At 37.8% G+C, this 26362-nt stretch overlaps 2 protein-coding genes across 2 annotated transcripts in view; one reads left to right on the forward strand and one right to left on the reverse strand.

Moving 5' to 3' along the window:
* Window positions 1–1629: 1629 nt before the first annotated feature.
* On the reverse strand, window positions 1630–10531 carry LOC140243662 (tRNA N(3)-cytidine methyltransferase METTL6-like). Its single transcript, XM_072323327.1, is given in 8 exon segments — window positions 1630–2525; window positions 2970–3075; window positions 3077–3115; window positions 4685–4855; window positions 7211–7354; window positions 8186–8646; window positions 9409–9456; window positions 10402–10531. Coding segments are annotated over 6 exon segments (897 nt in total). The 5' UTR covers window positions 8474–8646; window positions 9409–9456; window positions 10402–10531; the 3' UTR covers window positions 1630–2376.
* A 7098-nt stretch (window positions 10532–17629) lies between these two features.
* Window positions 17630–26362, forward strand: part of LOC140243579 (MAM and LDL-receptor class A domain-containing protein 2-like) — a 46551-nt gene continuing 37818 nt past the window's right edge. Inside the window, exons 1-9 of the mRNA XM_072323246.1 lie at window positions 17630–17681; window positions 19271–19309; window positions 19870–20010; window positions 20985–21220; window positions 22348–22468; window positions 23316–23423; window positions 23782–23817; window positions 25096–25212; window positions 25650–25685. Of these exons, the coding sequence (XP_072179347.1) occupies window positions 17630–17681; window positions 19271–19309; window positions 19870–20010; window positions 20985–21220; window positions 22348–22468; window positions 23316–23423; window positions 23782–23817; window positions 25096–25212; window positions 25650–25685 (886 nt within the window). The remainder of the gene's footprint in view (window positions 17682–19270; window positions 19310–19869; window positions 20011–20984; window positions 21221–22347; window positions 22469–23315; window positions 23424–23781; window positions 23818–25095; window positions 25213–25649; window positions 25686–26362) is intronic.

Genomic DNA, 26362 nt, shown 5'->3' on the forward strand with positions numbered 1-26362 from the left:
CAAAATGCATTGAAGAATATTGCTTGTAACATTGCCGACACTGAATTATATGGGCGAGGCATTCATTAGCAATTTACTGGATCACAGATCTCTCGCTATCAAAATGAATCATTCACGAACATTTGCTCCAGAGTCTTTTATGATATGAACAGCTCCTTAAAGGTCAGTCGTAATGGTAAGGTATATACTGTGTACAGTGTATACAATGTACACAAGTTGAATAAATGTGGAAACTTGTACATAAAATTTCACCTTGTGTTTTGATGTGCTTCTTTTTCTTCATTTGTCTCCAGATTAATTTTGTCTCAAACTTGGGCCTTGTTTCATAATGCTGTTCGTAAAGTTACGCATGCCTTTACGTATGATTAAGATTTGACACTTCATATTCCAGTTATTCGTAAAGTGAGTGCACTGTATATTCAGTACATGTACATGTATTTAGCTCTTCAGAGTATGGCTATGGTAGCTCGGAGGTCTTCATTGAGATTGACATTTACCCTATCTCTGGTTGAATGGTTGTACTGTAGTGATCATCTTCTCTGGCAAGCATTTAGCACACTCTGTTTCCATGAACTATCTAATCAATTACAACAGGGAAGGTCACATTCTCTGGAACAGTCAGTCCGCAGCACGTATGCTAATGAGCCGATCCAGCAAGATTTATTCAGCACTCTCGTTGACGATCTTTGCGTTCGAAAGGTGTCTCGTCGAGCGAGATTTTGCGAGACTTTGATAGGGCTTTGGTTTTCACAGTGTAGCGACTTGTACATACATTTGTCATGGCTACAAGTCACGGTAAATTGTTCTCCAGTCTTAGATCTTTATTTTGATACTAAATTTGGGTATAACATCGGATCTTATCATGACTAAATAATCAGTTGAATTTGCGTAAATTTTACCTGCTTTTCACGGAAGATTTTGTCGTCTAAAGTTCTTTTTTGGTTCCTGACCGGATTAAGAAACTGTTGTTTCTGATTTTGGCTTTTTCGTAGAGAGGAAACTTAGATGCTCATCATATATTGGAGTCAAGGAGACGCAAGCATGATTTATACTAGTTTTTCCGTTTTGAAATGTCTGTAAAATTCACTCCTAAGCCGGAAGTACGCTCCACACAAAGTCAACAGTGGCGCGATAAGAGCTCTCTGATTGGACAGTGCTTGCATTCAGCGCTTGAACTACACGCGTGCCAAGAAACCGCAAGTGGCATGAAACCGTTATGTAGCAGCGTAATGACGTAATGCAAGCGCTGAATGCAAGCGCTGTCCAATGAGAGAGCTTACTCTTGAGATTACACGGTTTCAAGCTGATCAGCACTGACATCGATGTATATTTTACTGGTTCCTGACTGGATTAAGCAACAAATTGTCAAGATATTTACATGGATACAAAGATTAGGAGATGAACTACCAAATAAAGCATTTTCATTGAGACGCAAGGTGAATTTGATATTTTTTTGACGTCTTGAACGTGTACTGCACGAATTACTTTTTTCATCATTTTTCAAGCTCAAATTACGCTATGATATTTTTCATTTACAATAATTTGAGTAACATGTGACGATAAATTACATATTTTCCTTGAATTTGATACCAAATTTGTGAACATAATGTATTTTTGTTGCCGAAAGCCCAAGGACAAAATCCCCTTACGCAGCTTATTACGTATGCAAGCCTAGAGCGGACTTGCATACGAGTTGAATAAATACGAGCGAATTATCGGGTGCTGCGGACTGACTGGAAACGTGTATGATATCAACATCACCAGGAGTGTTCACTTGTTCACAGATAAATATAAAAAGTTTATATGAAGAGGTACAGTGGAAACTCGATATACTAAAAGAGATACGATATAACAAAATGCCTGATATAACAAACTAATTTATCTGGTCCCAATGAAATTATTTTCTTTGTTTTGTATCATTTATTGACTAAAGATATAACGAAATATCTGATATAAAAACATATTGTCTTGGTCCCAAGGACCTCGCTATGCCGAGTTTTCACTGTAGTTGCAAAATGAGTTCATATAACACAGGCATGTACATACACTGTAGATATTTATGTTTATTAGAAGCAGATCCAGGAATTCCATAAAAGGGGGCGCCTTTACAAAATTAAAGGGGGCACACGTGCCCCCCATTTTTTTCTTTTTACTTCTTTTGTTTTAACAGAACTAAAGAGAAGGTACTTTGAAATTATCAAAACCTCAGAACATATGAACCAATTCCTTGAACTTTCACAGACTGTTTCACTATTAAATCTTTCTGCATTCTCGGGATCCACATGCATGTTTGGGATACTTCTCCTTCAAACAAAGCACAGAAAGGTGAACTTCAATGTTCCACTCCACATTCTACAGTCTAGATTGTCTGATTTGTCACGACTTTTCTGTCCGCTTTCGAAATTTGCTCTGGACGAACACCCTCGGGACCGAAAGACCTTCCTTCTTATTCACCGTCTCCCTGTAGACGTACTCATTGACCACCTCATCAAAACCAGCCTGGTGAAAGATGTCCCTGAGATATTCTGTGTGAAGATATTATAGGAACAGAAGATCATTGACCTTTCAAAACTACACATTCTCTTGTCAGTCAATTAAAAAACAACACACAAATTACCAAGGTACAGCTGTGCTCAAATTAGACTTTCTTAACATGAGATATAGCATTCTTTGCAGAAGTTCTTACATTCAAAGTTTGTCAGGGCATACAAAAAAAAGTTAATTCAACGACTGATGAAGAGGTACAAAAAAATCTACGACATTCACAGAAACTGCTTCCTTGTGCTACAAAAGCTACCCAATGAATGGGAGGAGTAACCGATTTGACTGGTAGACATCTTATACCCCTTCATGTGGATATTGCTGTGTCACTTAAGCACACGTTACTGTTATACGCACATATTGCTGCTATGGGGGGGGGGGGGGGGGATGGAGAAAGGTACTTTGAATAGCAAATGACATGCCCACACCTGTAGTGAAGTAGTATGCTCGCGTGCCGTCTTGCCTCACATAGAAATGGTCACTGATCTTGTGTCCTTTGCTGAAGCGAAGCATGGCATGGTCGTACAGTCCGTAATTAATCTCTGAACAGCACCAGGCCATCAGGACGGAGGACCTTTGTTGCAATAATGCATGTATTATCATATAAACAAATAATGCATGGTCCAGCCTGTGTTAGTTCGTGACACGACTTTTGCTCTTGCGATAATTGCTCTGGTCTCACATTCTCCACGGACATATCGCGCTAGGGTTAGGGTCGTATTGGGTTTTATGTGCAGTTTGATGTGAGGATTAGGACTATGTTTGTGGGTAGAATTTATGTTTGGCCTAGCGTGCAGATGTTTCATGGGAGCAATTGTTGCAGGAGCAAATATCATATCATAGAACTGTGTGAGTGTAAATGCAGACAGAGCACACATACAAGGTACTGTATCTTGAGATTAGTGCTGCCTCTTTGCACTAGCAAGCTTGCTGTGATGGCACAGTGCACACCATGTAAAAAATTACTGAGGGTTTACTGCATTTACATTCCGCACAACAGCGTCAAGTGCCTTATTTGTTTTATGAAATGACTACATGAAAATCAACAAAAATGAAAGTGAGTTAGATGTAACATTTGAGTTAATACAGGTTCGATTAGTTTTAGTGTGTTTGTGTGTGTATGTGTGTGTGTGTGTGTGTGTGCGTAGTATGTGATATCATCACATGTATTATGCTGTACCATTTTCACATCAGCTCATCTGAAATTCCATTAGCTGAAAATTCTTTCACCATATCATTATCCAAGAAGCAGTCTTTGCATTATGGCAGAACATGAACAAGTAAAAAACAACCAACCAACCAACCAACCCTGCACCCCCCCCCCCAAAAAAAAAAGAAAGAAAAAAGACAAACAAGACGAAATTGGTGCACAAGTTACTGGTATGGGATAATTTATCAAATTAACTTGAAACTTTTTGCTTGCTTGTTTTGAAACTCAACCTAGCAATAGTGAAGTGCATTGTCTTTATTTTCGTGCCGGAATTTTTGTCATTTCAAGTTGACCTCTGTGAAAGATGGACCACATTTAATGGACCTTTTAAATTCACACTCCCCCAAAGCAGCTCCATCTCCCACTTTATGGGGACGTGGCCATGTGCACTTGTCCACTCCGGCCATCAGCCAGCATTGGTCAGTGGTCACTACTTAGTACTGTAAAAGTGGTTTCTTTCGCGGTGGTTATATTTTCGCGCTTTTCGTGCTTTGTGGTTGAACCGCGAAATTAACATCACGCGAAAATGTTTTGAACTCGCCGCTTGTTACAATACTATTGCGCACATGCACACACAAGAATCCGCGCATTAAGTGTATTGATGGTCAACACACACACAGCGATACCGTGCAATGTAGGTCAAGCATGTTATTAAGTACTCAAGAGACGGGATTTCAGGTAAGCCTGCATTTCATTTTAATTTCTATTTAATAAATAAAAGAATAATTGGATTATAGTTTGGGTTTTGATGTGCAAAATTAAACAGTTTTTGCGGACTGTGAATTCACAGATTTTGCTGACTGCGAATTTAAACACACGCGAAAAAGTCAGCACCGATGGAAACTGCGAAAGTATCTGTAGGCGAAAGAAACCACTTTTACAGTATCATCAATTCTGCATAAAATGTAGCTTGCAGAAGCTGTGACAACATACCTCGAAGATGTTTTTTAATGACTGCACCATCTTGTCTGGATGGATAGCAGACAGCACAAAGAACATGGTTACTAGGTCGACTACCTCTGACTTCACATGATTGGTCAGTTCTTCACTGGTGATGTCACACTGGAATGCATTCACGCGCGTGGCATCATAATCTGGATGTTCCTGTAAATATGATAGCAAAAACAAAACAGAGAGCTGTTTTTCTCCCTAATATAGTGTCTTTCCACAACATTGACAATTGTGGTTCTTAAGTCTTTATGCGCCACGTTCGCATGTCTGACTCCGGCAACGGCATGCCAAGTTTGTATATTCTATAATACATGCATATAAAATAAATATTCTGCTCAAACACACAAACCCACCCTATACGATGGATAAATCGCCAAAAGCCACAGTACAATGACAGCTGACAGCCTTTCTCATGATTCCATTCCTATCACATAAAGTTCGCATTTTATGTGGTAATCAAATATCAAGAAGTGCATCCTACTGGATTTGTGAGTACATTATAAAAGTTTCTGTCACTGTTTTGTGTGCAAAAGTCATGCCTCAATAGTAGAGTATTAGAGACTGCATCATGCAAGTTACATCAAAGCAAAGCTTGGCATTTTTTCTTTTCTATGTTATGATTACATGTCCAGGGTAACAGAAATATATAAAAGTTACATTGACTAGAAAAACAAAATATTTTCCCAAAGCATGACTTCTTTGCTGTCTACGAATAATGTGACACACAGGGGGTTTACACCACAACAAAAAAGAGCTAACATAACCAGCATAACCCCTACTACTGCAGTTAACTCCTAACCTACATTACACCCAATCAATTTAACTTCACACTGGAACTGACAATCAACAACAGTCATCATCTACACGTACGTGTACATACGTATATCACATTATTTCGTATGGTTGAGTTATCAGTCGCGATATGTTGACCTTTCAACAAAATACAGTGGAACCTCTCTATAACGAGGTGGGATATAGCGATAAACACAATACGTTTGGGTAATTTTGTACACTGTAGGTTCCGAGGCTCCATTATCTCTCATATTCTTTTGTTCTTATTGGTGATATACTGTATATGAGATACCCAATATAACGACGAAAGTTCAGTGATACCATGCAGTCCATTATAATACAATAGTGCCCCTGCATGTTACAAACTAAGGCTGCAGACAGAGATTCAGGCTCCCACTGAAACATGTATCGTCTCTTATGTTATTAGCGTTCAAGCTGCTGTGGAAGCATATCCACTTGTAAGGACTTTTAAGCTAAGTCAGTTTCGATCCCCACTGCTTTCAATAGAACACTTAAACCAGTGCTTCTCAACCAGTGGGCCACAAAGTTCTCGCAGGAGGGCTGCAATGTCTTCCCAAACTAATATAAAAACGATTTGTATTCACTCAACACGTCCTGTAGCTGGCATTCAAAAGACTTTGTAGGGGCCAAAGTGGGCCTCGAGTCGAAAAAGGTTGAGAAGCACAGACTTAAACCATAATAAATTGGTATTCTGTCAAAGGATCTACAGTATTTCTGTTAACCATAACTAGGCCGGGGGGGGGGGGGGCCTCTGAGGCCCCCCTTCTACGTTTCGCACTATGTATCGCTATCGCGAAAAGCTATCGCCGTAACGTTTCATGACTTTTTTCTTTCGAGTCTCCTGCATCTTTTAACACCAAATTTGTGATGCCCGGGCGCACGGTTCCGAAGTTGCGCATAGATATGCATGTGCATGTCAGACCCAAAATTGCTAAAAAAAGTGAATTCGTGTACAATTTCAATGCAAACAGTGTTTACAGGCAAATTTCATAAAAGCATGATTATTTTGGGGTTTTATTGAGTAAAATCAATAAATAACATATTTTCTTGTTCGGAACAATGTCACGGACAAATTTCATCGAAAAAACAATGAAAAACATAAAGTAAAAACAAAACAGAGAAATACATAAGAAATTAAAAAAACCAATAAAATACTTATGAAATTTTTTCTGATTACACAATTTTTTCTCTTACATTTGCTAAGGACACTAAAAAGAATATTTACACAAAAAATGTGCCTGTTTTGAGCTTTATTTAGTGATTTATACCAAATTGTCTGATTTCTTGCATCATTACGCATAAATTAGCATAATTTAGCATAAATGATAACTTTAACAAAAATTAACTTCACGGTACTTTAGATTACATCATAGGCAATGTGTGTGCCAATTTTCGTCGCGATCGCGCGGTCCACGGCCGAGATCTGGAGGGGGGGGGGGCCTGGGAGGCCCCCCTCCAGCCGTATCATTACCTAAATAGCCCGGCCTAGTTAGGGTTAACTCTCGAAAAGATGCTAGGCATGGCAGGAGTTAAACAGTGATTTTTAAAATAATTATTTTTTAAATTTGAAAACAAATGCAGCACAAAACCCTCTATGATTCTGAAGGTCCTTCAGTTGGCTTTGCAATATTTCTGCCTGTCACACCTGTGGATTCCCTTCAAAAAGCAACTGTGGTACCCCAACAGTAGAATCACCTTTACAAATTGAACGGCTCTTGGTGAGAAGTCGCAGCAGTGGATGAAGAGGCCTGGGTTGGCACTCTTCAGTGGGTATACAGTGTTGCCGACACCACATCCAACCTCTAGGAGAGAAGTCAGTTTCGGGTTTCCCTGCTCCGTCTACCATGGCAACATAAAGTAAAACAAGCAACAAAACAAATAAAAAACAAATATTTTATGAGATAACATCATTACTTTTCATATCCGTATGGCTACTAATTGTATGAACAGGCTAGTTAACACTACGACAATATGTTTGGTAAAATATATTTTTGAGAAAAATGTTGAAAAGTAGCCATGGCAGACTTGGGATGACTTTGGAGCGAGACCTTTTTTCCTTCACAAGCAACTATCTCGGTGAAAAAGAGGTCAGGCATTGAGTCATGTTTTCTACTCCAAGCAAACTATACAAACCTCGTATGGGCCCATATGCATGACACTTTTAACTTTCACATATTTGGATATTTTTCCAAATGAAAGTGTGGGCACTTATCATGGCCAATTTCAGCTTTGGAGTGAAAGTCATCATGTGCTGAGCTGCAGTATGCTTATCCTGCTAGTGGACAACATGATGCTTTGTCCAGCAATAAAACCTATGGAGTATACACGTATAAGTATACATTTAAATATATTCCTTAATATGCAGTTATAGTTTCCAGGGCTGGAAATTGAAGGTTTCATGCCTAATGGTACATTATATCCTTCTAATAAAAGAGAGAGAGAGAAAAAAATCATCCATTGAGAAGAATTGTGTACAACGTTTCTATTACACGCGAATATCTGATGACATATGTTTCCTAAGAAACCAAAGTCAAAAAGTATGAGTGTATATATTCACAAATTTTACAGTCACAACATTACTGCTATTTCCCAGAGACAAAACCTCATGGTTTCAGCTTATTTGAAATCCTGGTTGGTGGCATTCTACAAGAAAACTCTACCTACGCTTACTGATGAATTTGCAGCTGCAATTAGTTCCTCAAACTCCCTGGTGGTCCAATGCCGGTCTTTGAAGAAGTTTGTCGAATTCCTCTTGTAAAATAAGTCCCAGTTTTTTCGCGCCTCAACCTCTAGTTTGTTCCGTTTGAACTCTGGGATACACTGAGTGTCCGCTGCCAACCTACGCTCTTCTTCGCTGGACAGCTTTCTGGGCACTGCAGAAAAGGTCCACTGACCCTCCCTGGTCTCGGACTGTGATGGTTCAACCCTTTCAGCGGTAGTGTCTGAATTCCCTTCCATGTCGAGTTAGAATTGTGTTTCCTTACTGATGATCTAGGTACAACACGTGACAGGCTTCGGATCACAGTTTTCGAAGTTGATGAAATATGAATAAAGATCCATAATCAATTCCTTCTTTTTTTTCCCCCCAAGGATGATGAGTGTAGCTGGTGATGCAGCGTGGTTCACCTGCTCTGCATAGGAAAGAAAGTGGTACACCATATTTCATCATTAGTAGCAACTTCAGCATCTCAAATGCCTGAAACATTGATTTCAAACAAACCTAAGCAATTTCTTGGCTCATGGTTTTATTGAGCACTGCTACCACACAAACCAGTCATGTACATGAAGATGATGAAAATAGCTTGTGTGATGAGAGCTGGTCTTACACTGCAAATATCAAATTTTCATCCATGTAAATATTGACTATTCTGAAAATAATTTACTGCACCTAAAGCAAAATTAGGTCTAAATGAAAAAAAAAGAGGAAAAATTATAAATGTACAGAGAGAACGCTATTTAATACATGTACTTTGTAAATGCCTGTATTGACTATAATTGGAAGTGGGACAATAACCATTCCCAAGTCACACAACAAAAGAAGAACAAAAAGGAGAAAAGAAGAGGAAAAAGTACTTAAAAAAGAGATAAAAAATAACAGAAGACAACAAACAAAATCTTCGAGATGACACATTATCACAATAATAGGCAGTGTCAATGATTGTGGAGCATGCATTCTGGTACATTTGTATAATAAAATATAGACAACACATACACCTATAGATGATACAAAAATAGTTAGCGTGCATCCCTCTCACATCACTACTGCATAGTTTCCATGCATGCTTGTCTTCCTAGAATTGCATACTACTCTAGTATAATAGCCCTACTACACAATTTTGCGTATAATAGCATAGCTACCAACAAACCATCGTCCATCTAGGAGTATGACCTACCTTCTTTCAACCTTGTTCATGCAGTCATGAGCTTACAGTTCCACAGTTCTGGATTAAATGACGAGGGTAATAATTGTGATATTCAAAGACATAATTAAAGAAAAACAGTAATCGGAATATCCTTCTCCTCAATAGTAGGCCTATGTAGAATCTATGTACAGAAGCGAAGGTTCTATTTACAACTTTTCCAACTAGATTTCTAACACTGTTAGAGCTGCGCTTTTCAACCCCCTGCATCATAGTGCATGCCCACTTTGTTTTGGCTCCTAATTTACATTTTGTTTTTCTTTTGAGGCCCTGGGGCCTGGGCTCTGTTTTATGAGGAGTTAAAATTGATGATACATATAGATGATTTCAACTGTAACCAACGTCTATGGCAGCCTGTGTGGTTAGGAAATTCAAAATCGATTTTATCTTTTGATAAAACGGGGCCCAGCAACAGTCATTAATTTAATAAATTTAATGTTGTTTAATGTTATGGAGTACAATCTAGACTTGTTGTGTCTACCCTAGTTTTTTATAGGATCTATGTCTAGGCCTATGATGATAAATTTACACCGGTTTTTTTTTTAATCATGCTAATCTAGGATCGAATGGATATTTGGTTTTATTTTCATTTTGGGAAGACATCGCGGCCCACCTACACATGTACCAGTGTACGAGAGCTCCACTGATTGAGTATGAGAAGCACTGTCTTGGTGGTCCTAAATTAACGTTAACTGTTAGAGGTCTTTCCTGACATATGTACACATCGTATACACACGATGTACACATCATTCGTATTCGTACGAATCGTAGCCGAAGGCCTAGACTACTGTACTAGAGTAGAGTCTACACATTATACGTTCAGAAGATGAGAACAAACACAGATAGGTATAGGCGGGACTTATCAATGAGCATAACGTGGCGAACAACATTTATCCCTATGACTCGTTCCGCTTCAATAAACACTTCTGAGCATACACAAGGCAAAAAACATTATCAAAACCTTACCTACGTGGCCACCTACGTCAGGTCCACTTCTGCAACAGTAGTTTAGTTTATGTTTATGTTCATACGTTGTAAAATAAAAAAGAGAACAGTTACGGTGTCCCAGTCTGTCAGGTACAGTACACTTGTAGTTAGTTTTGCTTCCAGACCATCACTGTATTTTTATCTGCCTATTAAAAGCGACGAGAGAATTCGAAGCTATGCCCCAGTCACTTGGTATAAACACGGATGCTCTTACTACACGGTGATCCGGGGAGATCCGGGATAGTTCCGACTTCGACGGAGTGTCGACGAGCGCAGCGTTGGTATGACTATGTAGGACCGACACACGGTATTGTCAACAGGGCAGCTGCGCGGACAAGGCGGGATCCCACAGAGCGCGGCGTCTACAAGGATCAACACGGCAGCTACACGGCAGCCACACGGACCACCCCGGATTTCTCTGCCAACACGGCAGTCCCCGACGCCGGATGTTTTTAACCTCTAAAAGTTGCCGTGTTGGCCTCCCGGATGTCCCCGGATCTACGCGGACATAGGCGGATGTCCAAGGATGTCCAAGGCGTTAACACGGATCTCTCCCCGGATCACCCGAATCAGATCCGGGGTGGTCCGGGATGGTCCGGGGTGGTCCGGGGTGATCCGGGATGTTTATGTGACTGGGGCATGGTAAATAGGTCTACGAAGTTAGCCTACGGTTCTCCAATACTACACACCAGTAGGCCTATTGTTATGTAATAGGCAATAGGCAATATGCCCTATGTAGCTCGTAACACTGTAGATAATGGACAGACCTCTTATGTAATCGACTATGATACTCATAATGTATTATGTTACATTACTAGTAGGATCTACAGGTGTATTACAAAGTGCATAATTCCATATACACACAAAAAATTACCCGAGTCAGTTGACTCATTTTAGGTCAAATCTTCTGAGTCATTGCTGTTGTGACACATCTTTTAAGTTCTTCTGAGTAAAAAGACTCGTTTTATCGAATCTAAGGAGTAAAATGACTCACACGGAATTACAATAATGAGTCACGAAATCGATGACTCATATTGCATCATCTCTATTTGACTCAGTAACTGTTATAAATGAGTAAACCGACTCATTTTATGTGACGTGCGAGTCCAATGAGTCGATTATAATCGATCATGTAATAACTTCAAGCAAAAGAATTAACTATTTTTTTTTCAGAAAATATTTTCTGAAATGTATTTCTGATTTTGTCGCGGATGGTAAATTGTATTTAATTGTATTTGATTTTTAGATATTTATAATTTCATACAATTTATGAAATATTCAGCTCTGTTATCAGAAGTCTTGAATAAATGAATAGATAATCTATTTCAAAACAGTAACCACATACATAAATACAATTTTACGACATGGGTATACATTAGAAGCATTGTCTTGTGATATGTAGTTAGGTATTAGGAATAAGTTAGGAATAGGTTAGGAATAGGTTAGGAATAGGATTATAGGCTACCGCAAGATATAGGATCTGATTCCCTACTCCATCTACCGTCGTGCTGCATGCGTAGGTCAGTGACTGGAATCAGCATGCTGAACAAGAGACCTTTCAATCATATGATCATTTTGCGTTTCGATTCTCACACAGTGAGTCACTTGACTCATTTAATGACTTTAGTGAGTAAAAAGACTCAATATTCGACAAAAGTGTGTCACCACACGGACAAACTGAAGACTCACGCAAATGAGTCATTTGACTCAGCTGTGTGACTCGGCTGTTTCTCTACTGAGTCAAGTGACTCAGTAAGCGTGAGTAAAAAGACTCAATATTCGGCAAAAGTGTGTCACCACACGGACAAACTGAAAACTCACGCAAATGAGTCATTTGACTCAGATTTTTTTTTTTTTTTTGTGTGTGTGTGTGTGTAGGCCTGCATATTCCATGATGTGTCAACAACGTTTTCTTAGCCTACGAGGCTTGCCTTAGTCTTTCGGCAGATAGGGCCTATTAGAACTACATCACTTTCACTCGTCTTTAGGATAAGTTGTTCTAAGTCATATAATTCCGGCCTTGCGTCACTCTGTATAATCAAGAGCAAATAAGAGGCCCTTCGTCCAAGAGTATATAGGATTAATAATACGTAATCCTTTATTAAAGATGTTGAAAGGTTAATGATTTAACGTTTACGAACTTCAGGGAAACGTGACCCTCTTTCTCTTTCCCCTCCCCTTACCTTCTTTCTCTCTCTCTCTGAGAGCTGTACAGTTACACCTGTTACTCCAAAGTATTAATAAACTATGAGTTATGGAGCTTTAAGTAAACTTGGAATGATATGCTTGACATCATATATAAATGCCCATACAATTTTCTTGCTCCCCCTTCTGTCTTACATGCTTATTCTGCTTGCCTCGCAGGCCATCATGATAACGATATGAGATTACAATTTAACTATAACAAAAAAAAAAAAAAACAAAGAATGCAATCCTTTGGGCGGGAACGACAGAGAGGTGAAAAATACACATGCACATTTCCACATGACTAACACGAACATACACACACACGCATACACACACACACGCACACACACACACACACACACGCTATTCATGCACACAACATTCAACAAAATGGTTCCAAACTAACGTTGATACGATGAAGGCCTAGGCTCTTTTCCAGATTATTATGAGAACAAAAATATTGCACAGCAGCAATTCGTAATCCTTATTTGGATAACATGATTCATGCAGAAAAATAATAGATGCTAATTTGGAAAATTGTTAGACTTAAATAGCTTTCTGAGTATTGAAAATTGGAGCGAATAGTCAATTGAAAGGTTATGTTGTTTTTATGAATACCGGTATACTCATATCTTCAGAAGATTCATTGTCATACAGCATGCGGTAAACCCATTGCTTCCAACAATGGGGTGAAATACCATATATCAGAAATAAGGGTGACGCACACTGCAATTATTTTTCGATTGCGAGAGATAAAGACCAGAGTTTCACGAAAATTTAGGATTGAGGCGCTTTGAGTTACCGCATCAATATTGTTCCGTCAATCAGTTTAAGTCACAAGCTAATTATTGCAATAATGTGATAATTTAATAATAATAATGTGATTTCATTTATTTCATTTTACTCGTATTTTCCTCATACAAATCAACTAAAATGTTTCAAGAAGAATGATAATTTCTACCAGAGCTAGAGATAGCGATAAGATAACGGAAAGTATATCCGTATAATTATGGTGGACAAACTTTCGAGGTCATTTTGCATTCAGGTAATTTTAAGCTCCTTCAGCATGTAGAATGTATCATGAGCATCGGAAGGTTTTGATATGATTGAACATAATCATAGACAGATGGTGCGAGGTTTCTCTCCACTTTAGTTGAGATCATTATCTGTTAAGTTGAAGTGTGTGTTTGCTATGAAACACATGAAAAAAAAAGGAAAACTAGAGCCGTGTCATTCTGTTGTTATAAAAAAAAATAAAGACTCTGAAAATGAGTTCAATTGTGCTTTGTTCACCGATTATCACTGATTATGGCACGAACGGTGGAGTGATTCCTTTACTGATTATGGCATAGAAATTATCTGGAAACTCATTGTCAATGGATAGAGATTACATAATCTCCCTAATCCCTATTGTGCCACCATGGGCTTCTTGTTGCACGGATGTATACAACACTTCGCACTATCTTTATCACCGGTCAAGTTTGATTGGGTGAGTGAATGCTGATGGAAAAAATCTGGCAAGTAAGACTGAGTTCCTGGGCACATAAAGAATGTAACAAGAAGCTTTCATGGCCACTGGGGGAGCATGGCGTCAATTTTTACATAAATTCTTTACATTTGTGATAATACCTGCCAAGCTTGATGTAATAATTGTTTGCCCACTTTTTCAAATAGAAGATCAACTTGGAAAACAAACAAGGGGCCGCCCATCGATCTGCCATAAACAAAATCGAAAGTATACACTCTAGTTGCATTTCTGGTTGTGTAGAAGATTTTTTTTTTCATTTTTTCTTATAAAGATGATACATGTATAATTTAGAACATCTTTCTGGAGTGGGAGTGCGTGGGCATGGTACCCATTTTTTTTGTAGAAAATGTATATTATATTATCATTATTAGTGATGACATCAGGTTCGGTGCCAAAATCTAACATACATAATTTTCTAGGAGAAGAGGAAAACGGACCACTGGACCTCAACGCGGGGGTAGGCCTACCCCATGGATCTGACAGGAACAAGCTTCAAACTGCGATCACAAATATTCTTAATTACAACATTTTAGCTCTATCATTTAGAGTCTTATAGAAGAAGATTTCTTTTGGAAGGTTCCCTAATTTTAGGGATCTGCCCACTGGGTACCCCAGGTGGGGCAGGGTGGCCATTAGTTTGTACGACTTTCATCACCCCAGTCGTAATACCTGCCAACACTCTAAAAAATCTCGGGTCAGAACTGACCCGGAACTGGGTCCATTGGGGTCACACACCGTTCCGGGTCAGAAATGACAAGGAATGGGGTCAGATATGACCCCATCCAGAGTCATGTATCGGGTCAGGGTGACCCCATTCCGGGTCTTCATGACCAAATTCCAAGTCATTTTTTACCCGGAACGGTGACCCCTACGGACCCAGTTCCGGGTCAGTTCTGACCCGGGATTTTTTGGAGTGAAGTTTGGTGAAAATTTGACCTACAGCTCCCAAGTTTTCAAGTAAGAGATGAAGATGTAAAAATTGACCTTAAACTTGCTCCCCTCTCCCCCTCCCCCTGGGGGGGGGGGGGGTCCGCCATGAGCAAACTTGATACTGATAGTCACCAATGTAGGTCTACTTTGATACTTCAAGCACTATTGACTTGGAAAGCTCTATCACTTCTGGTTCTACATAGAGAAGAAAACTGTTGAAGATTACTTAATTTCGAGACTTTGGAGCCCCCCCCCCCCCCCAACGGGCCAGGGGCATTGTGCTTTTTTTTGAACAATTTTAGATCCTATACTACCCTACGGATTCTACCTGCGAAGTTTGGTGAAATTCCATGATCTGGGTTCCGAGACGAAGATGAAGTGCAAATTTGGCGGAAAACGGATGACGGACGGACGGACGGACGGACGGACGGACGGAAGATGAATAATCGCATTTGCTCACTTGAGCCTTTGACTCAGTCATTGTGTCAGGTGAATTAATAATGTGACTTGCTGACAGTTGCTGAGTAACAAACTGTCACATTTAAAGAACAAGTTAACCTTCATAAACATGAGGATTGAGAAAATGCAGCAATATCAGTAGAACAGATCAGTGAAAGTTTGAGGAAAATTGGACAATCGATGCAAAAGTTATGAATTTTTAAATTTTTTTTTTGTGTTGGAACCGCTGGCTGAGGAGACTACTAAGGCTAGTGATGTCACATGAGTACAACAGTATAAAGAAAATGTAAAGAAAATTCAACATATTTTCACTTTTTTTCGCATAATAAAAGAGCACTTGACTTGCCTCTTTCTAAAGGCACGGGGAATAATATTACCCATAACATAATGTCAGTAACGAGTCAAGGGAATGTGTACTTTTTTTCAAAAGATGAAATTTTGTAAAATTCTCTTTATATTTCCTGATTTCACAAAAACTTCAAAAATTCATAACTTTTGAACGGATTGTCCGATTTTCCTCAAACTTTCAATGATGTGTTCTACTAATATTGCTACATTCTCTCAATCCTTATGTTAATGAAGGTGAAGTTGTCCTTTAAAGGAAACCAAAACCCAAATATAAAATTTTGAATGTGGATTGAGTGAAAGCAGCAATATTAGTTGATCTCATCAGTGAAAGTTTGAAGAAAATTGAACATTCCGATCAAAAGTTAGAATTTTTAAAGTTTCGCAGTCATCGCTGGACAGGGATACTACTACGGTTTTTGACATCATTATCACAAAAAAATACATAGAAAAACATAAAGAAAATTCGACATTTTTTTTTTTTACTTTTTAGCATTGTGAAACAGCACTTGGCTTACCTCTTTCAGCAACCAGAGGGAATAACATTACCCTTCGCATAATTATGTTAGCTTGTCGATGGAATGCAACTTTCCGTGAAATATTAATTCTTGTGGAATTTTCCTGATATTTTTCTTTATATCGCTGTCAAAAATGACGTCATGAAATGTAGAAGTCTGATCCTTCTGTAGCAATCTGTAGCAATTCTGTAGCAATTTATATTGAAAAGAATCATAAGTTTTGAATCGACTGTCCGATATTCTTCATTTTTTGTGGAATTTTCGTGATATTTTTCTTTACATCGCTGTCAAAAATGACGTCATGAAATGTAGAAGTCTGATCCTTCTGTAGCAATCTGTAGCAATTCTGTAGCAATTTATATTGAAAAGAATCATAACTTTTGAATCGACTGTCCGATATTCTTCAAACTTCAGCTGATAATGATCTACTGATATTGCTACTTTTACTCTATCTAAATTCATATTTTTGGGGGTTTTGGTTTCCTTTAAAGGCAAACTTTGTGTATTACTTTTTTGACGTTCACAGCTGTGTTTACAATCAGAGCCGCATGATTACAAAGCATGCAGATTATTAAGTGTAAATCATGCAAAAGTATTGATTCCAGAAGACTCGGTTTCCGCTTGTATTAATTGATTCGTATCGATATTCGGCGTCATATATTAGTGGACTGATCAATATATCTTAGGAAATGATTAAAAACGTTTTACTATAACAAGAAACGTTGGCTTGCAGAATAAACAAAGACGGCGGGACTCATAAGAAATTGTACCAGTTTGTTGATTGTTGTTTAAACGTGCGGTGAAATAAAACACTGACTTGTCGGAGAACAACTGGATCGAGTTTTCACCGATCGAAATCTTATAATGCTGTTCCTATAACGAAATGTTAGTTCAACGAGACAAAGTTAATCTTGTTGTAAAAGATAAACTACGCAGCACCTGCTCGACATTCATGTTTGTCTTTCGAAGTTCTAGGCCTCCTACATAATTTCAGAAAAAACAGTTTTCACCACATTGATTTATTTTGTAGGCACTTCTAAAAGTCAATTTTGGTCAATCAATTGCTTTGACTGGGAGAAGTAGTCTCGTGCCCTAAAAGAGCTGACGAAAAGAATATTGATTATGACGATCCGACTGTCTATAAATGTCGACGGTTTTGCCCTGCCATTCCAACTGAGTTTCCTACCGTGGAGACTTCGTCAACTGGATTTGTCAAGTACGAATAGGCAGAATCGGCGCCATGGCTTCGACCTTGCCTGCACTAGTGCTCCTCATGACAGTCGCCCAGTGCTGTAAGTGCATCTCATTCGATTAACTTTACAAGTTCTTCATACACTCTAAGAAGAAAAAAAGGTTCAACTTTGTATACTTTTACGTGTGACACATTTTATTGTAGCAGCAATACGGACATGAAAAGTGCAACGTTGCACCTTTCTGCATGGCTGGAAAGGTGCAAAATTGCACCCTTGAAGGTTTCCCATTGTGTCCCACATAAAGGTTCAAAGTTGAACATATTTTTCTCAAGAGTGCAGATCAAATAGTTTATACGGTTGAATTTCTTTTTTGTAAGAGAAAAGGAAATTTCGGATCCGTCTTTTGATAAATTTGGGAAAGTGCCTCATGTCGCAACGTGTTTGTCCGTCACTTCGAATTCTTATGAAATTTTCTTTCTATGCGTTAAACCTGTAGCAGTTTGAAATTTCTTTTCATTGTTCCTCGTAAAACATTAAGCAACGAAAAAAAAAGAGGAAAAATCTGCAAATTGTATGGGGCAACTAGATTTTGCAGCACTCTCTAATTTTGCAAATAAAACTGCGATTTTAAGATCATCTTCCAGATATCATTATGCTTTCTGTATACAACTTCAGTCTTCTTAACTGTTACTAAAAAGCAGACATGATAAACAATTCCGAGGAAAATCCCTCAATGTACGATTTTGTCAAAACTTGCGTCAGAAAATAAACTCTGTAACTGAGCTTTTAATTGGACTGCCATGCGATGAGATTACTTTTTATTCAGAGAGAGCTTTTCCCAGTCATCCACTTGTTTTTCTGTCAGTATTACACCGAAGTCTTCATTAGCTATCAACAAGCGTTACAACTTAGCTGCTTTTTTTTTTAATAATTTTGATAATGTATATCTTATAAGTATAGTTACATTGTTTACTCGCAGTCTTTTCAGGGCGGAAGTTGTGACATATTTGACCAGACGAATTGTGGACGTGCAGTTAAACATTTGCTCTCTATATCCACGTAGACGAAATACATAGATATACGCAACGAATATAAACGAACTCATAAAATGATAAATTTACTAACGAATGATACAAAATATTTTTCGAAACCCAAGTTAGGTATGAGGCTGTCTGTGACTTTGTTTGATAAATTGGTCACGTTTTGCGTTTGTATGTGTGTGTGTGTGTGTGATATCGCGTCTGCACATTCGGAATATTATACAAACTTTGGTCAGAAGATTTTCTAATCATGATTGTTGTTCGAATATCGGGCTGCGTTTTCTTCAATAATAATTATAGTTTGTCCTTTTCATTAGTGAAATTTTGTGTGCGCACCATTATTGAAGACTTGCTTGGGACGTCACCTCTTCATCTAATTTAAATTCCGATTGGGACTGATATCATTGTATCGTGAAAAAATCCCCAACAACATGCCACGTTTTATGACTTCACCTGATTTGAGCCAAACTCAAAATGCTTAAAGACGACTCTAATTAGGCCAAAAAGGTGTTCTGTACATGTGCTAGACAGCCGACACGAGAGTTGCGTCGTTTTAACGTACGCGTCATACATCTAAAGCTATTTCCTGTAGTTCCTCATGCTTTAGTGATCTTCCTCATCATATCTTTTGTTTCATTTTCTTTGCAGGGGGTTATACAGCATATTATCCTGCATATACAACACAAGGTACGCAATAAATAATGGGCTTTTTTGCCCCAACCAGCAATGTTCCTATCTTGTACATTCTATCCTGTCTCACGGATCATTATAGCATTATTACTTCCCAATATTGCTGAGTAGAAATCAGAGTGTATTATACACAGTACTCTATATTGCCCCTATAAAAAGATTCGTTTTTGTTTTGTTTTGTTTTGTTTTGGGTTTTCTTGAGAGAGAGTAGTCCACTCTTGGTAAATTTGTTGGGATGGACATGTTTATAACTTCTTCACGTAAATTACCTTCATGATGCAGATTTTTACAAAACGTTCAGAGAATACTACAAATATATTTCCAACAGAATTTTGGCAGTTGAAACTTTTATTTAAACAAAGTCGCGTGATCTCCTATAAATACACTGCATGACATGTTTTAAAAATAGTTTTATGAAAGGAGGAATGAGGAGATCATTCTATATACGGATTGCCCAAGGGAACAAAATGGAGATACATTAAACCTTGAATGAAATATAAAAAAAAAAAGATAAACAAAATGTCTAACCATTATCGCACCACGCTGTTATCTCTCAGGACCAAACAACTTTGACTGCGACTTTGAAAACGGCATTTGTGGTTGGCAGCAATCATATTATGATGACTTTGACTGGACCCGTCATAGTGGTAGTACTTCATCGTCAAGCACCGGGCCAAGCGGGGACCATACAACCGGCTGTAAGCACTCACAGTATCTATTGCCTTTAGGGGTGGTATAGTTTTGGTTGTGGTCCTGATAAAAGGTGGGACCCCTCGTTTATTAGGACCACTTTGTTTTTAGATATCTCGGCCAATCCAAGAGATATATTCATCATATAAACTTCGAATTCCTCTTAGAACTATACATGATCTTTCATATCTTACACTATGTATAAATGATTTGATGAAAATTTGTTGTGAAATGGTATATTCCAAAAAGAAGTGATCGTAATAAAAGGTGGGTCCCAACAAAAAACTATACCATCCCTTTAAGCCTCATTTGCATTGCACAGCACCATACCGTAAGTAATGGTGTTTTTTCCTCTCTCTCTCTCTCTCTCCTTCTGAAGAACGCTCGGATGTTGTCTCCTTTCCTTTGTGTTATGTTGTCTGTACCTTTCACTGGTAGAAGGACAGAGTTTCAACGAAGTGGAAAAAAGCTGCTATTGAAAGTCTTGGAAACGAGATTTCTTCTGTCTTCGTCAATTGCACGTACAAGTTATGTTTTTATCGATAATATCGCCTTCACTGTGTACATGTATCTCATGAGATTTGTGTATAATTATCTGGATGATATTCTTTATTCGAATAGTTCTTTAATTTGAAAACGAAATTAGGTTCGTTATTCAGAAGATTCGATCAACCGAAAATTAGTTAATTATATAAGGTTCATTATTCCGAAGGTTCGTTCTTCTGAAAATGGAAATAAGATTTTTTAATCAAAACAAAGGGCGGTACTGACGAAACTTTGGAACTTTACCAACCTCATTTCTTTTTGTCAGATTAATGAAACTTCGGAATAAAGAACCCTCGAAATAAAGAACCTTATATGTATTATCGGATCAACGAACCTTCCGAATGACGAACTTCGGGACTGCAACCGAATATCCTGTTCTTACCTTGCTTGTTTGTGCATTTACTTTTTTTTTTGTTACATGTACTTTTCCTTTTAGACGGATATTACATGTACATCGAGACATCTTCTCCACGTTATTCCGGACAAGTAGCACGCTTAACGAGCCCCGCCCAGTTTCGCTATGGGCCCCAGTGCCTGACATTTTGGTACCATATGTACGGTAGCACAATCAATTCACTGAAGGTCTACAAGTCAGCATCAAGTACAGCGAGTGGAGGCGATTTGCTGTTTTTACTTACTGGACAAGTCGGCAACATGTGGAATGAAGCACAGGTAAGTTATGATAATTATATACGTGTATGTTTCTCAAGACTAATGTTAATGAATGAATGTATGGAAGAAGATGTAGTATCAAGTTTTGGTCAACACTATTGAAACCCTCAGATAATTGTATCTGAGAGAGCGTGAGAGAGAGGGAGAGAGAGAGAGAGAGAGAGGAGAGCAATTATTAGATACGATATGTAAGTATTTCACAAAAAAAAAAAAGAAAACAGTTGTCATTATTTGCTTGAAACCGCTGTTAACATGGTTAACATAATGCACATCTCTTGTTTGGTTATCCGCGTGTTACAAGGATACAATGTGACACAAGGAACCCTACTGAACATGTTCAAAATATAGAAATTCGCCTTCCACTGGCATGACAACAAAGAAGGAAAAAAAAACCCAACAAATAGCATGTATTACACATGTATAATGATAGTAACAAACAGGCAAACAAAAGCATTGCACGGACGATGTCTTGAATGCTATAAATAAGAAAATATGTAATTTACATAAATATACATACACAAACACCCCCACGAACATACACATGCACACGCACACACACGCATGAGCAGCGGCATACACTCGCTCACACACACACACACACACCGACACACACGTAAGCTGTTTTAAAACCCGTTATTACACATTTCCTCAATTCCAGAATATCATCTATTTAACCTCTCGTTCACCCATCTCCCCCCATCTCCCCTGTAAGTTATGAGAAATAGATGAAAAGGAAAATTGAAGTCATGTGATAACAAGGATTCAGGAAAAGAAAGGTAGAAGGTATTGACTGGTGGAGATGAAGATCCTAGGGTTAATAAAAAGCAAAAAAAAAAAACACACAAAAAAAACAAAAAACAAGCTGTCTTGTCATGTTTCGTCCTCTCTGACCCATTAACAACAGGATTTCTATTAGGTCCTGTGTTAAGTCTGAGGGGACATTGGAAACTCGCGGCAAACGGCCTTATTCACATTTTCCATATCATAGAGAATTAGAAGTGGTTCCTTATGAGATGGAATGGATTTACAATTATGCATGTATCACACCCTGTTATGACTGCAATACACTATCATGAGATAGAACATGTAGCATCACGTCTTATTTTTATTATTTATCATCAATGCAGGTCAACATCGACAATTACACCCAGCCATTCTACATAACCATGGAAGGTGTAAGTGGGAGTAGCTACACAGGTGATATCGCCATAGATGACATCGTGCTTTCCCAGGGCTCCTGCCAACAAGGTATATGACAATATAACCCTATCATGTACTCGTGACAAGCAAAACAAAGAGAATACGTGCATGAGAAAAACCTCATTTTAGTCATCGAGGTTGAAATGACTGCTATAAGGATGTATGAGCTATGCAGAAAATAACATATACCTGTTGTCCCTATTCAGAAATAATTGGTAGATAAAGAACAGGGAGAACAGCCGTGCCAGATGTCATGAGAATTAAACAAAATGTAAATTGTTGAGTAATTTGTTTTTGATTCACACCCAGACTTTGTTATTTTTTTAAAAATTGAATACAATTTTGTTATTTCACGGTAAACATTTATTTGCGTAATTTGTTATACATCGCTCTATTCAGCCTGTCCTAAGTCAATTCGATATCCTCCGCAAACAGTCAATTTCTTTTATTCAGATTCAATTTCAATGACATATTTCATTGTTTGTTTAATCAGAACATAACGTTACAAGATGTTTCATTTTATTTGCAATTCAGTGCGCGATTCAAATTAACAGCGCATAACAAAACCTCAGTTATATCATACGAGAGAGAAAAATAATTTCAGAGTGAAATGAAATGTTATCCATTGCTAGATTTTCAAATTCTGGGGTGTTACAAAATAAAACACAAAAAGGGAGGGATTCATTGAGAACCCTTGATTGTTGATTGTGAAATCCGAAAAAGAAAACCGAATGAAAAAAAAATGGTTAAAAGAGTCATACAGAAAAAAAAAAAACTGCAGTCAGCAACTATTGTGTTCACAAGAAATAGATGTATGTGATTTTTTCTTCACTAAACTTGGGAATGCACATGAAAATAAGCACCGCTTGTATTTGAAATATTTCGTTACATTTAGGATGTGCTTCAAATGAATTTCAATGTAACAACGGTACCTGCATCCCGGGCAGCTGGGAGTGTGATGGAATCGTCGACTGTGCCGATAACAGTGATGAAAACCACTGTGGTAAGTTCACCCCTCGTAAACTACAACTTTTTTTTTTTTTTTTTTTTTTGTCATCGGTGTTTTCGTTTTGAGAACATCAAAGGGCTACCAAGTTTGTACGGTCCTAAAACCAGTACTCTGTGCTTGCATTTTGTCTGTGCTCATCATAGAAATTATCATTTTGATTTATTTTGTTAATTGGCAACCGACATTAAGCAATCTTCTATAAGCCTGGTATGATGATTTTGAATTTGCCCAAATGACGTTTAGGCCAATTAGTAAAGGTATAGTCAACTGGGGGATTTATTAATATATGAGAATTCCATTTTGTTTTAAGTTAACATCTTGCTTTACTTCTTCTTTTTTTTTCACCAACTAGATTTCTCAACCAATTCGTGGTATCAGTCTACACCTGGTAAGATTATCATTTTTAATGTTAAGAAGTACCTCGTTGAAAATTCTGTCCATGCCAGCTGTCTTCTTATCACAGAGAAGATAACACTTGGAGCACTGACCCTCTGGTATTTTGTTTTAACACGTTTTATAAACTGTAAATTAAATTGATTCAGTGAATGCGATGAAAAACCCATAACACACTATTTTTGTAGTTCAAAAAAAAAAGAAAGAAAAATGTTACGAATATATATTACATTGATGGAAAAATGAACAAAGAAAATGGGTTTACATTGGGATTTGAACCCGAGATATCCGGATTGCTAGATCGGTGCTCTACCGACTGAGCTATAGAAAGCCCTAGTTCAGTGTTTGTCCCAGAAACCCTTAATTCTCAACACACAAACACATTGCTATAGATTCTGACCATTCGAGCATTTAGAATTAAGGGTTTCTGGGACGAACACTGAACTGGAGCTTTCTATCCCTCTATAACTCAGTCGGTAGAGCACCGGGCTAGCAATCCGGAGGTCTCGGGTTCGAATCCCGATGGAATCCCAGTTTCTTTGCTCATTTTTCCATCAATAAATTATATTCATTTCTGGTCAGTTTTCTTCTGTTTGCGTTTGTTCATATATTATATAGGCCTATTACGTTAAATCGTTAAATACAACTATATTGGTAGATCACATCTCTGAACTTTGAGGGAACTGTCCGTTCCGAAGTGTTGAATCCTTAAAGTGTTGGTACCATGCAGCATAGGTGGATAAAATAGATATCAAAATAAAATTCATTATGATAAGATAAAAGGCATTCTAAAGACTGCCAGAGTTCCTATAGTAGGAATTCGGCACGAATAACATTCAGAGGGAAATCTACTCCACCTGTCATTGGTATATGCTCGTCAGGAAAATCGAATTGACCACTTCTGTAGATGAAATAACTTGAATCGTGATGTTTTACATATTTTTATCTCTTTACGTATACACTGTCAAGTTGATGTTTCCTGAAAGAACATACTCATTATCTTTGACTGCTGACAGAATTACATCCGTTTCCGGTGCGGTGCTAATGCTGTATATTCAACCGCATTCATAAGCAAATTCAAGTCTTTTTGGATAAATAACGTGAGGCAAAAAACGCGTTCTTTCCTTTTTCCTTTTTTTTTTGTGTGTGGCTATCAGATGTGGCATTTCGACTGATGTATGCTACAATAACATAAGAAACAGTTCTCCTTTCCTTTTCATACGAATGATAAGCGATTGAATTTTGAAACTTTTTATGATGATTCTTTTCGTAGGATATCAGTCCTGTTATAGTTGGCAGTTCCAATGTTACGATGGGTCATGTATATCAGACTATTATCGATGCAATGGATACCCCAACTGCGGGGATGGCAGCGATGAATACAACTGCGGTAGGTGTTAATTTCCTATATTATACTGTTAAATATTAAGTCAGTAAACTGTGTTCTTTTCCGTCCCATTCTGATTTATTTGAACTTTTGAAAATTGATATTCATAAACATACTTATAAACACGCATATATAGTTTATATTTCATATAACATTGACCTACTATTAAAATACATTTTATAATATTTTTTTTCATATGTTGCTTTCTTCTTCTTTTTTTCTAGCTGTCGCTTAATATTGAGGTTTTTGCAGCTATAAGTCTTATTCGTAATTGGCTAAAAAATTGACTTGGGCGTCCCCTTATTAATGTTTCAGAGAGAGTACCCAAGGAAGACGTACATCGGGTGCTTAATTGCTAATAAATTCATTGCCCTATTATGAACTGTGTGATGGAGAGGATCTCAGGATTCAATTTGTCTGGTTTCTTATTCTTTTCGTAGATTATTCAACGAACAGCTGGTATCAGACAACACAGGGTAAGATGATTCAAAACCGTCAGCTTATAATAGCAACATTCGACAACGTACTGTAACATCAAATTTGCCTACAATTTCCTAAGCATTGATTTTAATCCTGCAATATAAAATGAAAACAAATTCTTGAAAGTGATTGACAAACACCATACGGAGTCTTTTGGTATGCTTATAGTCAATATTAACTCGGTTTAATCCGGGTTGAATGCGTTTTCAAAGTTGATGAACATAATGGTTAAGATGTAGCAAGAGTATATGATTTATAACCTTTAGAGTTTCAAGAGCAATGCTCATGCAATATCTTTCAGGCAGCATCCTTATGTTCAATGATTTCCTCCGTCAAGATCACATGTACCTCTTACCACCTGGAAGTATCACACACTGAAATAAAAAACGGTTTTGCCTCTAAATTGGCATGAAAGATTTGACCATTATAAGGCCTGTCTGTCATCTCCTAGTAGCAAACTTGCACAATTATCTTGTCCTTGAATATTAAAGTTTTCATGAATAACTTTAGTGTAGCTGTGATTAATGCCACAGAGAATGCAAGAAACGGACCTAATAGAAAGTAACTTACCGATTAAGCTAGCCTCATAAGGGTAAAGATCGCTTCACCTCCACCCCAAAAGGTTAAATTTATTCACCTTCTTTAGAAAGGTAATTCAAATTTGAAACCGATT

The sequence above is a fragment of the Diadema setosum genome, chromosome 20 (genome assembly GCF_964275005.1).
Source record: "Diadema setosum chromosome 20, eeDiaSeto1, whole genome shotgun sequence".
Lineage (NCBI taxonomy): Eukaryota > Metazoa > Echinodermata > Echinoidea > Diadematoida > Diadematidae > Diadema > Diadema setosum.